This window comes from Amblyomma maculatum, chromosome 1 (assembly GCF_055883805.1).
Source record: "Amblyomma maculatum isolate TAMU_Amacu chromosome 1, ASM5588380v1, whole genome shotgun sequence".
NCBI lineage: Eukaryota > Metazoa > Arthropoda > Arachnida > Ixodida > Ixodidae > Amblyomma > Amblyomma maculatum.
Window position 1 is genome coordinate 281,188,040 of NC_139344.1, and position 17,314 is coordinate 281,205,353.

The following is a 17,314-nucleotide window of genomic DNA, read 5'->3' on the forward strand; positions in this document are numbered from 1 at the left end:
CAAAGACCCCTTCGGGGATCACTGCCTTGTCGTGGCGGAGGGGCTTGCGAAACTCGCTGAAGTCGTGAGCTCTGCTGTGTAGGGCCACCCAAGATAGACAGGTCACGGCAGAGAGTTCTGACAAAATGTGATTCACTGGAGAAGGTAATGGCAACCCACTCCAGTATTTCCTGCCAAGAAAACCCTATGACCAGTCACAATAGCATTAATGATATGGCGCCGGAAGATGAGCCCCCCAGGTTGGAAGGCGTCCCACATGTTACTGGGGATGAACAAAGGGCGATTCCTAGTAGCTCCAGGACGAATGAAGCGGCTGGGCTAAAGCCAAAAGGACGATCAGTTCTGGATGTGTCGGGAAGCGACCGGAAAGTCCGATGTTGCAAGGAGATATATCACGTAGCAACATGGAATGTAAGATCTATGACGCAAGGTAAACTGGATGTTGTCAAGCGAGAAATGGACAGATTGAACACTAATATCTTGGGTATTAGCGAGCTCAAGTGGACCGGAATGGGAGAATTTAACTCCGTCGACCATTATATATTTTATTGTGGGCACAAATCCAAGAGAAGGAATGGGGTCGCTCTCATAGTAAACAGAAGAATGGGCAAAGCAGTGCTATGGTACAACCCCAAAAACGACCGAATGATTTCACTTCGGATCCAAGGTCACCCTTTCAACATAACAGTTATCCAAGTCTATGCACCAACCAGTACTGCTGAAGAAGCTGACGTTTAGAGATTTTATGCGGACTTGCAATGCTTTTTACACCGCACTCCATCATCAGACGCCGTTTTTCTCATAGGAGACTGGAATGCTAAGGTCGGGAGTGAAGAAATATCCGGAATTACAGGCAAGTTCGGTCTTGGTGAGCCAAATGAAGCTGGACAGAGGCTAGTAGAGTTTTGTCAAGAAAACAACCTGACCATAGCGAATACTCATTTTCAACAGCACAAGAGGCGCCTGTACACATGGACTTCACCGGACGGTCTGTACAGGAATCAGATCGATTACATTCTTTGCCGGCAGAGATAGAGAAGCGCTATACAAGCAGTAAAAACAAGGCCTGGGGCCGATTGTGGCACCGATTATCAGCTTCTTGTTGCCAAATTTAAGCTTCGATTGAGGAAAACGCAGAAAACTAGAAAGCCTTTCAGGTATGATCTGGATCAAATTCCATCAGAATATGCTGTGGAAGTGAGGAATCGATTTCTAGAATTAGATCTACAAGACAGAGAGCCTGAAGAGATGTGGACTGATGTTCGTGATATAATACAAGAAGTTGCTACTAAGGTAGTTCCAAAGCAAAAGAAATGCAAGAAAGCAAACTGGTTATCTGAAGAGGCTTTGCAAATAGCTGAGGAAAGGAGGATGGCAAACGTTATGGGGAAAGGAGAAAGATACAAGGTTCTCAATGCGGATTTTCAGAAAATAGCAAGGAGAGATAAGAATGCCTTCCTGAACATACAGTGCCAAGCAGTTGAGGACAACAGCCAATTGAGGAACACAAGAGCTCTGTATAAGACAATCAAAGATATCAAAGGAAGCTTCTGTGCTAAGCTGGGCGTGATTAAGGACAAACGAGGCAAATAACTCACTGAAGCCTCAGAGATAAAGAAGATGTGGCAGGAATACACAGAAGAAATGTACAAGAAGGGCCCGGATGTGCAAACCCAACATACGACGGTGGTGATTACTGATCTCGAGCCGGGCATCCTGAAGAGTGAAGTTGAATGGGCCTTAGCCAGCCTTGCTAAGAACAAAGCTAGCGGAATTGATGGCATTCCAGCTGAGTTGCTTCAAAACCTCAACCATGACGCTGTTAACATTCTGCATACATTATGTCAGAAGATTTGGACAACCCTGCAGTGGCCACAGGATTGGAGGAGGTCAGTTTACATCCCCATTCCAAAGAAAGGCAGTGCCAAAGATTGTTCCAACTACCGCACGATCGCGCTTATTTCGCAGGCTAGCAAGGTGATGTTGAAAATCCTCCAAGGTAGGCTGCAGCAGTATGTGGATCGGGAGCTTCCGGACGTGCAAGCTGGGTTTCGCAAGGGCAGAGGAACTAGAAACCAAATTGCCAACCTTCGCTGGATCATGGAAAAAGCAAGAGAGTTCCAGAAACCCATCTACTTCTGCTTTATTGATTATGCGAAAGCGTTTGACTGCGTAGATCGCAGATTGTGGTAAGCTCTCCAAGAGATGGGAGTTCCAATTCACCTCATCTGTCTCCTCAGGAACCTGTATGAAGGCCAAGAGGCCATAGTCAGAACTGGGCATAGTCTTACTGATTGGTTTCCGATTGAGAAAGGAGTGAGGCAGGTTGCATACTGTCGCCCTGCCTATTTAACCTATATGCAGAGTGCATCATGAGGAAAGCCGGTCTGGACGAGTCTTCAGCTGGAGTGATGATTGCTGGAAAACGTATCAACAACCTTAGATATGCGGATGATACCACTTTAATGGCAGAAATTGAAGTGGAACTCAAGAGACTTCTGATGCGCGTACAAGAAGAGAGTGAGAAGTTTGGGCTTAAACTGAACATTAAAAAGACAAAGATCATGGCGTCTTGCCCTATCAAGTCCTGGAGCCTCAAGGGACAAGAAGTGGAAGCTGTGACAGATTTTCTTTTCTTGGACTCCAAGATTATCCCAGAAGGAGACTGCAACCATGAAATTAGGAGACGCCTGCTTCTGGGAAAGAGAGCCATGGTTAGCCTTGACCGCCTAGTAAAGAGCAGAGACATTAGTCTGCCAACCAAGATCCGTATAACTCGTGCTATGGTCTTTCCAGTTGTGATGTATGGATGCGAGAGTTGGACTGTGAAGAAGGCTGACCGCCGAAGAATTGACGCGTTTGAATTGTGGTGCTGGCGGAGACTCTTGAGAGTTCCTTGGACTGCCAGAAGATCAAATCAGTTGATATTGTCGACCATAAACCCTGACTGCTCATTGGAGGGTCAAATTCTAAACTTAAAGCTTAGCTACTTTGGTCATCTGATGAGAAAAGAGGAGTCACTGGAGAAAGATTTGATGTTGGGAAAGGTTGAGGGTCGCCGGAGAAGGGGTAGGCAGCGAACGCGATGGTTAGATGGCATCCTCGAGGCGCTGCAGATGAAGTTATGTGATGTTAGGAAGATAGTGAGAGACCGGAAAGCGTGGCGAGATATGGTCCATAGGGTCACGAAGAGTCGGACACGACTGAACGAATGAACTGAACTGAGGACAAAGAAGGGGATTATTTGGACTTGGTTGAGAACACCCAAAAAAAAAAGCCAGACGTGGTGCAGAATCCGACGACCTCCGGCGCTGCATGGTCATACACAAACACAATACAAACACAAGATAATTAAACCAAGACGTTAACACAAATGATGCGCTCGCTACCAACTGCCTGTTTTTGTGGTACGAAGAAGAAGAATGCATCACAAAAAACGTGGGGTTACAATATGAAGAAGAAGTAAACAAAATATTCAGAAAGATTCAGTGGTGCAGAAATAGCATGTATTGACTTTTCGGCTGCATGACAGGCCTTCGTCGGCCTTCGTCCGACGAAGGCCTGTCCCGCGGCCGAAACGTCAATACATTCTATTTTTTAACGTATATATATATATATATATATATATATATATAAACGGTGACGAATTACACAGCAACGACCCTGCCTCTTATTCCAGATGGCCAGCGTTGCATACAATAAATGTTAAATGGCGCTCATGTGTGTTTACAGTTAACGTTTTGCCCTGTGTTCTTTCATAAGTAACGGTTCAAAAAGCTGCGAGCCGAGTAGCGTGGTCCGCGACAAGGTGGCAAAACCCGTAGAGGTGAACCCCCTATTCCTGCAAGGAAATCGACGAATAAAAGTGTTCAGGTCACTTGCTGCAATTTTCCTCTGGAAGTTTTAGTTCACACGCCTTACAGTTCATGGCTCACGCATGGGTCTCGTCGTTATCTGTAATTAAATTTGTAAGTGTATAACGCGGTACGTTTACTCACATTTAAGGCGAAATGCCAAATCCTCGTACAGCTTTTGCCTTTCATACAACGCACGAAGGTTCCATCGCGATACGTGAGAACACACAACGGTCTTTGTTACAAACTTCTCCTTACTATAAGTGCATTGACCATGCAACTCCAAGCTGAAGTGGCATTGTAAATGTAAAATTTGAAACCAAACACAAAGAGTGTCTTCTTGCGAACATGGTTCACAATTGTACCTACATAAACTCCTTATGCACCAACCAGTGTCCACAAAATCACAAAACATGTTAAACGCGAAAAAATGCGGAGAAATTTCATGCAGTTATGTTATTTACTGCGGTTTGAAAACCACAGTCGAAACCTTTACTCATCGTTGACTTAGCGAGAAAAAACTATGCTGGCCGCAGTGATCAGCTTTATCATGGCGATCAAGATGACGGCGCCTTAGTGTCGATTGCTTTTCCGGCTCCCCACCCTGACTGACATTGAGACGACGATCAGGTGGATACAAACAATGGCAGCTCCAGTGCGGAAGCTTCGAGAAAGTAAAGGGCCCAACGTAGAAAGAATATATCCAAGTAGAACACTTGTTTGAGACAGTTGGCACATGATTCACAAAAAATACGGCGCGATGGACGAGGACAAAGAAGGCACACAAACGAAAGGCACTAGCATGTAGAAAAGCAATCAGGTTGACACAAACAATACCAGTTCCACTTGAATATATCTCTACACTGCACCCTGTACTTATTCCAAACTTCCGCACAGAAGCTATCATTGTGCCAGCCTGATCACCATCTCTACATGCCAAGTACAACTTTATTCTGGAAAGGTGGAGGAAGGGAAAGTTGTCACCACATGTCTACGGGACCATGAAAATTGAGGGCGACACAGGCCCACACCCCAGTTCGCGATTGGCTGTACCGGTCGCCCGGAGTGGCACTGGTCCCGTCGTTTGTGTGCCGTCTTTGTCCACATCCATCGCTCAGCATTTTTTGTGGATCATGTGCCAACTAGCCGAAACAAGAGTTTTAATTGTATATTTCTTCTGTTTTTTGGAACCTACTGCACTGAATCAGCCATTGTCAACATGATCGCCGCTTACATGCCATCCCGAGTGGCGCTGGTCCTCTCGTTTCTGTGTCTTCTTTGTCCTCGTCCATCGCGCCGTATTCTTTGTGTATCATGTTCAATCTAGCTTAAACAGGAGTTTTACATGAATATATTCAGTATAAATCGGACTTTTTATTTTTCTGAATCTTCCGAGCAGAACAATTGTCGGTATCGGCGAACAATACCACTTCTACATACCAGTTCTGAGCGGTGCTGGGCCTGTCCTTTGTACGCCTTCTTTGACCTCGTCCGTATTCTGTGTGAATCATGTAGTAACCGCCCAAAGACTTCTATTTGTACATATTTCTTCTCTATTGGGCCTTCAGTTTTTTTCGAAGCTTCCGCACTGAGCCTTCCATTTTTTGTGTAAACCTGATCGCCGTCTTTGCGTGCCAGCCCTTAGAGGCGTGTCCTGTCATTTTTGTGCCCCTGTCCTCGTCAGTCGCACCGCATGTTTTTGTGAATTTTGTACCAACTAGCACAAAATATTTATTCTAGATTACGCACTTTACTTTTTCTGAGCTACCGCATTGAACATGCCATTGTGTCAACCTGGTCGCCAGCTTCACTACCACTTCCGAGTAGAGCAGGGCCTGTTGTGTGCATTGATTCTGGTCGGCCGCTCTGTATTCTTTGTGAATCATGTACCAACTAGCCCGAAAAAAGAGCTCTACTTGAACATATTCCTACGTGGGCTCTTTACTATTGAGAAGCTTCCGCACTGAACCTGCCAGTCTTTATCTACTTGATCGCTGTCTCTGCATGCCAGTGGCACCGGTCCTGTCATGTGTATGCCTTTGTTTTCGTCCATCGCGCCGGATTCTTTGGTTATCAACTTATCATGTTCAAATTAGCTCAAAAATGAGATCTATTTGGTTATGTTTTTTTCTACGTTGGGCCCTTTATAGAGGTTTCCGTTGAACCTGCCACTGCTTCTTTCAACTTGAGCGCCGTCTCTATATTCTCGGAGGCACGTACTGACCACCTTCCCAACCTCTACCTTTTTTTTTTCAATAATAAAGTTGTACTTCCTTCCAGGCCCGAATAGCGCTGGTCCTGTCGTTTTTGTGCACTCTTTGGCCTCTTCGATCGCGTTGTATTCTTTGTGAATCATGTACCAAATAGCCCAAACAAGAGTTCTGCATGTTCAGTTCTACTTGGACCCTTTACTTCTTCGAAGCTTCCGCACTGAACCTGCCACTACTTCTTGCAACCTGATCGCCATCTCTACATTCCAGTCACGAGTAGAGCTCGTCCTGTAGTTTGTGTGCCTTCTTCGTTCTCGTCGGTGGCACCGTATTTATTGTGAATCACATATCAAATAGCCAAAAAAGAGTTCAACATGAACATATTTCTACTTGGGCCCTCTACTTTCAGAAGTTTCCACATGAACCTGCTATTGGTTATGGTAACCTGATCGCCGTCTATTCGTGCCGGTCCCTAGTGACGATGGTCCTGTCATATGCGTGCCTTTATTGTCCTCTTCTGCCGCGCCATAATCTTAGTGAATCATATACCCCTATATAAAACAAATTTCTTCCACACTGGGCCCTTTACTTTTTCGAAGATTACGCACTGATCCTGCCATTGTTTGTGCCCATCTGGTCGCTGTCTCTGCATACCAGTTCCGAGCGGCGCGGGTCTTGTCATTTGTAGGCATTTTGTTCCACTTGCGCTCACACTAATTGTGAATCATGCACCAACTAGCTCGAAGAGTTCTAGTTGAATATATTTCTTCACCATTAGGCCATTTTCTTTTTCAAAGTTTTCGCACTGAACTTCCCATTGCGTCAAACTGCTCTCCGCCTTCACATTCACGAGTGGCGCTGGTCCTGTTTGTGTGCCGTTGTTTGTGAGCGGCGCTCGTCGTGTAATCAGTGTGCCTTCTTTGTCCCTACCACCACCAAACAACACACAGTCATCAACACCAACCGCCTCATTCACACTGCAGCACAAGGCACAGACATCCTTCAATACCTCACACAGCGATACATTTCGCCCCCCTACCACCTTCCTCCACGCCCCCATCCCCTCCCCCACCTAACCCAAAGCTGGATGAGGACATAACCACCGCGGAGGTACGGGCCACCCTCGCCCACACCACTCGTAGCACCGCACCCGGGCCCGACCAAATTACAAACTCCTTCGAAACCTCGATGATACGTCTCTCTCTCTCTCTCTCTCAACTCACAGCTTACTACAACCAACACTGGAGGGAGGGCACTTTACCAGCCTCTTGGAAACACGCTGCAATCAACTTCATTCCTAAGCCCGGAAAAACCCTTTCCTTAGGCAACCTACGCGCCATTTCTCTCACAAGTTGTCTTGGCAAACTCTATGAACACGTAATCCTTAGACGGCCTCAACCTGAACTCGAATCTACCGCCTTTTTTGCTCACACTCAATTCGGCTTCCGCCCACATCTCTGCACCCAAGACATTCTACTACACCTGAAATAGACCATCCTAAACAATACCCTCCATAAACAGGCCACACGGGCCATACTTGCAATTGATATACAAAAGGCATTTGACAACGCCAGCCATGACCACATTCTGTCTACCCTTGCCACAACTAACTGCGGACTACGCATCTGGCGCTACGTTGAGGCATTCCTATCCAAACGCCCGACCCATATCACACTCGGCTCCTACACCTCCCCGATCATCCATTTACCCAACCGAGGCACACCGCAGGGTTCAGTCCTCTCACCCATCCTCTTTAACATCGCTCTAACTCCCTTAGCCCGGATACTCAAAAATATACCCGATCTTCAGCACGCAATATACGCAGACGACATCACACTATGGACTACTTAGGGCTTCCTTGGCCAAGTTGAACATACTTTGCAACTCGCTACGGATACCATCCACACATATACACAGGATGTAGGTCTTGCGTGTGCACCGCAGAAATCTGAGCTCCTAGTCATCAAGCCTTCCCCACGTGCCTCAACCATCACTGTACTCGTTGACAACGCTTCGATTCCCAAAGTACCACGACTCTCACTGCTGGGTCTCCACATTCAACAGGACACTATAGCCACCCACACCATACACCTCCAGCAGTGCCAAATCAACCAGATCACGCATAAGTCATTCGTCGCATTTCAAGCCGCAATCATGGCCTCAAGGAAAGGGACACTTCAAGACTCGCAGACACCCTCATCATTAGTCGACTAGCCTACCACCTCCCCTACCACCACATCACCAAAACTCAACTCAATAAACTTAACGTCTTACACCGCTCAGCCGTTAAAGCTGCCCTCCATTCACCTCGTCATACCAGTATGATTCGGCTTCTTCAATTAGGCACACATGACAATGTTGAGGAGATCATAGAGGCGAACCTCTCCAGCCAACAACATCGACTCCGCACAACACCTACAGGCACTCATCTCCTGCGCTCAATGGGCTACAATACCCCTGATCCCTCACCTCACACTCCGAGAGCCACCCCCCGCATCTGCGGAGCCTCCTCGAGCTCAAACCCCTCCCTCGAAATATGGATCCCGAACACCACAAAGGCCGTCGGGCAGCCCATGCCTCATATTTTTCCAAGCAGTAATCTGCACGCCAGGACATCATCTACACGGATGATTCACGTAATCCGGACAATCCTCACATCTGCACTTCCGTGTTCACGGACATTCGCCGCTCAATGTTGAATGCCGCCTTTATCCAATGCACTAGCATCGCCGAGGCCGAATGTCTGGCCATTACACTCGCTATTGCACACATCAGTCAGTTACAGACTCAGCACACCACGATATGCACAGACTCCCAAACAGCATACTGATATCTCCTGCGAGGAACCCTCCCACACTCATCCGCTAGAATATTATCTATTCTACCGACCCCTCCCGATCCCATCACCATCACATGAGTACCTGGGCACGAGGACATCCTCGGAAATGAGCGCACTCATGCGTTTGCCCGAGAACTGAGCTTCCGGGCGCCGGTGGATGACCTTCCCAAACCTTCATTATACACCCCCATCGAACCTCTTGACTACACTACAATTGTTCACCACTATCGTCGTTGCCGTGCCACGTACCCGCCACCACATCACACGCTCTCTCACATCGACAGCGCGTACTGGCGACAACTGCGGACACATTCGTTCCCATCTCCTCAATTTGCCCACATCTTTCACCCCACGGAGTTCCCACCATACTGCACCACATGCAACGTCACCTCAACCGCCCTGTACCATATTACTTATGGGAATGCCCACATCCCATCCGCGTTCCTCCCGATATGAAAGAGATGGCGGTTGTCAGGTGCCTTTGAAGGCAGCTGACGTCATCCGAAGTTCCCACAGAGGAAGAAACGAATGTCTATTTCCAAAATATTATCTACTGTCTAGGGACAAGGCCTTTTAATTGACTTTAGGTCGAAAGCAAGTCCGGCAGTAATGCTGACTCGTGAATCTGGCACAGTGTCCTCGGAACAAATGCTGAATGTGTTGAAGCCGACGCCTTTGCGTTACGCGGCCCCCGCAATCCGGTTCGAACCTGTATACGCCGGTTCGGTAGCAGCGTCTAAACCATTAATACCGCGGCGGGTCGGAGCAAGAAAGACTAAAGAATCAAAGTAACAGTAATCTGTTAAAAAAGTACACTGCCTTAAGTTGATATGAACAAAAATAACTGCCTGTTCGACGCTGTGACACATTCATGAAATGTGTATTAACCTCAGGCGCTCGAGGCTGCTGCCATGTTGGCCGCAATAAAAGGATGCAGCATGACGCTACCATCCACTCAGAGCAAATTTTCATGACCAATTTAAAATATATATTTCTGCTTAAACCGCGAGTTCTGCCTCACCTCTATTCCGTTGTAGGATCCCAGTAAAGGGATAATGAGAGAAGTACGTTTATTACAGCGGAAGCGCCGCCATATGCGTCAATGCGACGAGCCAGGTGCTCCGTGCACACGTACTGTGGTCGAAGCGACTCCACGTAAGCAAGGGCTCTCGAGACGCCATGAGCCGGAAAATAACAAAAGTCAACCAAACCATTTCGTTCCAAGACCACAAAATTATAAAAGAGAAGCGGCTCGTACCTAACGCCGGACGGTCGCCAGTTCAAGGTGGCTTCACTTATGCTTGCAGATGAAAGCGAGAGCGGGTTGTCTGGCGCCTCGCTGCTAAAAGCAGCTGACATCCATCCGAAGTTCACCTATATTCTCATTTCCACAAAGAATGCGTAATGTCTGGGGCCTTTTAAGTTGTGTTTAGCTGAAAAACTAGTTCGGTGCTAAAACTGACTCTTGAAGCTGGCACGTGTTTGCTGCACAAAGGCTGAAATTTTTGGAGCCGGCGGACCGCATCTCACAGCTCCGCGCGGTCCGCGTGTTTGAGAACCCTGATGTAAGCCGACGACTGCTTGCGCGTAGCGATAAAAGACTCAAGTTATTCGTTAGCGGCCAAGGAAACGGCTGCGTACACTGAGTCTAAAAGGCATCGTTCACGCAGTATGATGCACACTGATACTTGAGATGTGCTCAGTAATGACAAAAAAAAAAAAAAAAAAAAACACGAGCGTTTCGCGCCAGCTGTTGTGTTGGGTTTTATGGCATATAAGTCAAACACGGGGTACGGTACGTACGAAGGGTGTTTCATGGCAACACTCGACTGCGATGTGCAACTTGAAATTCTTCAGGCGGATGTTGGTGGGTGTGGACGGCACAAAGACCAGCAGACGGCCAGCGCTACACTCGACCATTCGTTTTGGAAACAGACACTTCTACAAGAACTGGCGCTGCATAACTCTCCCGCGAGTGCAGCCGAATCAAGTACTTCACAAAGAAGGATTTCATGAGCTAGCGGCGAACCCTCCTTAGTGCAGCGTTTATGTACACTTTCGTGGTGGAGTACTGATTGTTCGAGTGCTCATTTGTCTGCCTCTTAAGAAGCAAATGCAAACATGTCATCATCCCGCGCGACAGCTGGGGTAATAACCGCAGACGACGCTGTGGCGATCACGAAATCTTCCGTCAATGTTCGGCTCTTGGGGTTCCTATAACAGCACAGCGTCTGAAACATTTCACTAATGGGCTTAGCCCACCACCAAAATTGACTTCGCGCAATTAGAGAATTGAAATTCTAAAACTGAGCTGACGCACGTTCGAAATCGACTTGGCCCGCCTCCAAAATTAGGTCGGAAATTTCTTCCATATCGATGGGCAGTATGGACGTCTAGATTTGGACGCTTTTACGCGATATTACATTCAATTCAATTTAATTTCCATCATAGCACCAAATGATGGAGGGGGCCCGGAATAAAAGCATTCGTTTGACAGCTTGACAGGGACCTTCGTCTGTGCTTGATGGTTCATACGTAATTGGCGAAAAAACTGCGCGAAAGAACGCGGACAAAGAGACACATAACACACGTCCCGTGTTGTTGTGTGTTCCTTTGTCCACGTTCTTTGGCACCGTTGTTTCGTGAAAAGGCCACGCACAGTAGTCCGTCATGTGGGCAAAGTACATCACATATCACATCTATACAGGGAATAATGCTCTTCTCATTTTGCAATGATCATCACACCAACAAGAGCACAGTGAAACCAAGCGGGAAGAAGTTCACAATGATGGCGAATAAAAAAAAAAAAAAATCACAGGGCAATAGGTTACGCTCGAACGTTCGACCTAAATTATGGTGAGTGTGTAATACTCCCGTCGCACGGCTACCTTTAGTATTATTTCCAATCAGTGGCATTTAGTTCACACGGACACTGGCTACAAAAGCTCTCGCCTCGTTCGGTGACCCTGTACGCGTCAGCTGAATTTCCAAAGGGGGAATAGCTCCGAGCACGTGCTCTTTCATCGTCTGTGACCACGGTGTCTGTGACACATCTGCCGGGGCGTCTCCTTTGTCGAGGCAGTTCGTCGTGCCTTTTCCCATGGAAACACCTGTCGCTTCACCTAAACCAGGGACAGTTGGAAAAAATTGCGAATCGTGTCGCCATAGTGTCACTGGGCAAGGGCACTCGATAGAACTGACGCTCAATATCATATCTTCCAAGACAGGGCGGTGTCATTAGGTAAGGGTGACGAATAATGTGCAAAAAGGGGTACATGTTGCTCGTCACTCGGCCGTTTTCCACGCATAATTCACGATTTTAAGCTCTCTCTATCGCAGGCGTTTTCTTCGACAGATAGATCCTTGGGCCAGTACTAAAAGCTTGCGCCATTTTGAAAGCGCCTCATCTTGTTGGCGAAAACGAATGTCGTCCAACTGATATCTGCCGTTTCCACCAATGATGTGAGGGAGAGACATATCCTGAACCGACACAAATTCGGAGTCCTGGAAGCGAACTGCCGTCGGAGCAACGGTGCTGCCCACTCAGATCATTTTAGAAAACGATCGCTCAAACATGCTACGCGGTCCGCAAATCAGTGCTATGGGCAGCAAAAGTCCCGAAAAGTCGTGAACTAGGTTCATCAGGTTTCCTATTTCAATGAATAACCAATCGTGGGCGATAGAAACGAGGCAGAGCTGAGGGTAGAAAATAATTAATTATTGTCAGCAAGCCGCAACGCTGTCCTCAACGAGACGACATGGAGACCTGCCCTCCACATATCAGTGACTTAAGCGTACGACGCCTCAGCTCAAGACGCGCGCATTCCAACCTCTCCCAAGAACCCCTGGAGGCCACCTGAGGCATTGTCAAGATTCACGGTGGACGACGACATGCAACCTTGCCGAGGAGCACATCTCGAATGCAAGAACTAGCCACTTCTCACTGGGGAATTTCAGAGCATGAAACATGGTTGGTTGCCCCCCTCTTTTGTCAGTTTGCACACGTTGCATCCGTGGCCACCGGCGTGACAAATTTGCATTGAGAAATGGGCGTCTGACTCCCCTTTCTTGTGTAAAGAAAAATTATTTGTTGTCCCATGCTTGTAAAAATGCGACATCACCAGCTTGCGATGCATGCATCACATTGTGCAGCGTTCGGCGCAGCTTTGGCCTATATGCGACTGGGTTCGCTCACGAGTAAGCGAAGCACATAAGCCTTCATTTACGGTGCTCCAATTTCATTCATTTCCGCCAAATTATAGCAGCGCCATTACCCACCTTAGTTGATTTACACGGAGTATAGACCTTTTCACGACCCTTGGAGAAACCGGTTTGACTGGGCTGAGAACCAGGTGTTGGGGGAGAATCCGCAGCTTTTTCCTGTGTTATGAGCACAGCCCAGTCTCCAATATGGCAGCGCCCTTTGGCCAATTTTGAAAAGGTCGATAACCTGCAGTTGGCCATATTATCCATACCGCTGGGGTTGCAAAACATGAGTCAGAAACACCAGCGAGTGTGAACCGAGCGGACATAGCCAGAAAAAAAGAATCGACTTTTAAGAACAATAAATCGGGCTGGTGCGTCACCCATATCAGGCAACGTTTGCATTTTAGCAACGCATGGCGGTCGTCGTTTCGTTCTTCCAGCCTTCCGCGTCGCTCGCAACTCCTCGCATTACCAACGACAAATGCTGGCTTTGCCCTACACACAATTCAAGCCGCTGTTTACATGGAGGCGCATCGATCTGCTGGAAATGCTTTTTTAGACAGGTGAGCCGGGCACCCTACTTTGGTGTTTACACGCATTTCGAGAAGTGTCTACCCACTGCCGACGCGAAGACCGCAGCATATGTAAACCCCAGCGGGGCTCTCCTGGACGGGAAGTGGTGAGCGATTGCATGCTGCCAGAACTTTGCGATGATGGGCTAGCAAATGTCAAGTTTGTCGCCTGATTATTGTCGCCAGCACCTGTGCGCGGAAGTCATTTTCATCCGTAAAAAAAGATATACTATGGTTACAAGGTTATCATCGCGGCCAACGCTAGCAACCCACATTCTTCCATACCGTAACGGAGTTTTGATGCATAATAAGACTCTGCTGCATTCTACGGCAACTCGGGCTGCCAAGAAATCTATATCAACTCCACTTCGGTCACAGCCCGCCTTCGCAGCATCCATTCATGAACACTTGGGCCAATGAGTGTTCTAACATGGCTTTGGTGAGTGACCCTAACATACACTGAAAGGCGCGCATATGGCAATTGTTACATAAGATTTTTAAAATAATAAATATAACAAAGTGTGTAAAATAAGCTCGAATTGAACACGGCAACCAAATTAACCGCATGGCTTTGGTGAGTGACCCTAACATACACTGAAAGGCGCGCATATGGCAATTGTTACATAAGATTTTTAAAATAATAAATATAACAAAGTGTGTAAAATAAGCTCGAATTGAACACGGCAACCTAATTAACCGCATACAGAGACGAATGCAAGGTGAGGAATCTCAGCAGTTCAGGGAAGACCACCAACGCACACACAGAGCAACTCCAGCCAGTATTTTGACATTTTAAACGCTGTATTACGAAATCATGTTTAAAAGTCTCCAAATCTTGTTCATAATTCTCATACAGTTTCCAAATTATCTGGGAGAAAAAAAAAAGTGTACCCATATCTAAAATGACTAGACATTTTTTTTTTTTTTTTTTTCTCCTGCGGCATTTTGGCGTTTCCCATACAGAATACAAATGCCGTCGGGACCTTCCTTCTGCTACCTGTTAGGTGTGAACTGCTTCTTGCTTTCGGCAGACAAGCGGTTAGGTACCAACGAGTACAGTCGTCCACACGCCTAGAGCACACGAGCGGCGCTCTGTGTTCTGCATTTATAACAACCGCCGCCGTCTGCTGTGAGGAGTTTAGGCACTATCCTTGGGATTGTGCATACGCCATAGGTCTTACTTCCAGCTCTATGCCACACGACGCAAGTGTGCTCCCCGGCGCGCCGTTCGAGCGCCCTAAAAGAGGCGTGGGCAACTAACTGTACATACAGGCTAGGTACAAGATGTGGTAGGCTGCAAGTCACTTCTTGTGAAATTGCTCACATCTCGCGACGACCCACGCCCGGCTCGCGCGCAATCTTCGTAAGGGCGCACACTGCTTAACGTTCTGAAACGCCTTTCAAACTCTGTCCCAGAGGTTACCACCCGCAAACTATAGGTAGATTCATCACACGGGCCATCCGCTGCCCGATAAAATTCCAGTCTGCTCTCAAACATTTATCCACTGACAATGTTGTGCCGTGCTACGTGATGCGGGAGCCAGCAGTAGCGCCTGTAGTTCATCTTTGCAAATTTTGGAAAAAAGGATGTACATTGGTAGAACTCTCTGCAAGTGAGCGACAGACAGACTGTGATGTGACAGCTACCATGCTTTCCACTTTCACAAGCAGTATATGCGTGAAAAGAAATTACGACAGGTATATTATGGAGGAAAGATGCACTTGCCAAGCACCCCACAACGGCATTTCAGACCCGCCACTGCGAATGATCGAGTGCGAGTTGCCATCCAACCGAATACTGCAGCGAAGCGAAAACCAGTCGGGCGTAGAGCAAACCAAACTACATGGTTTATGGGGAAGCTTCGTTCGGCGCTACTTCCTGTTCGTTTCCGCGTTACTCCCAGACATGTGCGTCTGTTTTGCTCCCGTTGTGAACCTCAAAAAAAGATAGAAGCACTACACATGGTCGACTCCAGCTAAGCTTTCATGACGGAAAAATGGGTCAACAAAGCATAAAACACGCGTGATCCACAGGCATGGAGAGAGGGGAAGAGAGCTTCCCATTAACGCGGGCCACAGCTGCGTTTCACCCCATCACGATGGCGTTCTCGCATTTCGTCCTCCGCTGAGGCGCACGCGACGTTTTCCACGTGAGTTTTCGATCGTCGCGACTCCGTGCGCTGGGAAGAAATTACGCTCGATTACGCCGACACAAAGGCGCAATTTAATCTGCACGCTCGGCGCTTGCCACAGGTCAGCGATACATGACGTCTCACAGAGAACGCCACTCCGCCGAACCTGCCTGAGTCACATCAGCTGCCAGGCACGATTACGTAGCGGCGGCCCCTCGGGGCTCGGTACGTCTGCCATCCCGCGAGCACAGATGCACAGCCCCGCAGATACTGGCTCCGGGTGCACGCGTCAACAGCAAATACGCCTTGTTTAAACCAGCATCTGCGCGCGGTAAATCTGATAGTTGCTGGTCTGCCGCATCGCAAGCAGGTAACACTCGTATAAAATCGTCTATCTGTTAACAAATGTCACTTACAAAAGCCTCGGTGCTGAACTTAAATAGACATCAAAGAGACGTGACCTCGAAGCGGACGGCCTCAGGACCATCGGAACCTCGAGGCCGAGAAAAAAGCGTGACAAGCGACATCAGATCGTAGAACAAGGCGGCGAAGCTAAACAAAGGCCACGCGCTTGGGCGGCCGCAGCACCCCCTAGGCTAGGGGCGCCTCTGTAGTCCAGCGGGTACGTCCTGCCGGGCGAGAGCGGACGTCAAAACGAGGGGGCCCGATCGAGGCGTGCCGCCGGCGGGGCTTCATACGGGTCGCAAGGTGCGGGGATGCCCGCGCGCGACCCCGGGAAGCCCCGTTTGTCATGAGCGCGCGTGAGCTCAAAGCCAACTGCGCACCCCAGACGCGAACCGACGAAGCCCCCGCCCTGGCCAGCGTGTGAGAAGCGGCTGGCATCCGACAGATAACGGCAGGTCAGCCGGCGGATGCTAGCCGCTCCGGCAGACTAAAGCCCACGGCAGACAACTGACAAAGGCCCTCACCTGAAGGCAGGCCTGCGGATCCGGTGAGAATCCGTGGTGCGAGCCGGGGGGTCCCGGCGACGGCAGCAGCGGTGGACTGTGCCGAGGCGGCTTTGGGAGTAAGTACCGCGACACGGTGCTGGCCGCACTCTCCTTGTGTTGAGGGCTGGCCACGGGCATCGCTGATGCGGCGAACACGGCAATGAAGCCGACGGCCGCCCTATGCGCCCGCCGCGGCCTCTCACACTCGATGTACCGAGGAGTCGACGACAAACAGTCGCCGCCGCGAGCGCCGCTCGCGAGGCTCCTCCCATTGTGCGCGCGGAGGGGGAGCCGGCAGTTAGCCATGGCGGCCGCTCTCCGTGGACCGGCCTTGCAGGGCCACTGGGCCATTACGAGAGCGCTCGGTCACTCGGCGAGCCTCACATGTGGGCCACCAGCCCCCGTGGCTTTCCCCGTGGGCAAACGCTTGTGCTGGCGGACACTGAGGCAAGAGCCTACGTGCGGCCCCTTCAAACGGGCCGCCGCGCGCTTCCGGTGCAAAACAGACGGATCATGCAGTACCGCGCGTACGACCAGCTTCGTGAAAGTAG

At 48.9% G+C, this 17,314-nt stretch overlaps 1 protein-coding gene across 1 annotated transcript in view; it reads right to left on the bottom strand.

The window, feature by feature from the left end:
* The window catches only part of mura (ring finger protein murashka), a 163,448-nt gene extending 146,439 nt beyond the window's left edge, over positions 1-17,009 (bottom strand). Inside the window, exon 1 of the mRNA XM_084591479.1 lies at positions 16,743-17,009. Within this exon, the coding sequence (XP_084447605.1) occupies positions 16,743-16,901 (159 nt within the window). The 5' untranslated portion in view covers positions 16,902-17,009. The remainder of the gene's footprint in view (positions 1-16,742) is intronic.
* Between the last annotated feature and the right edge of the window lie 305 nt (positions 17,010-17,314).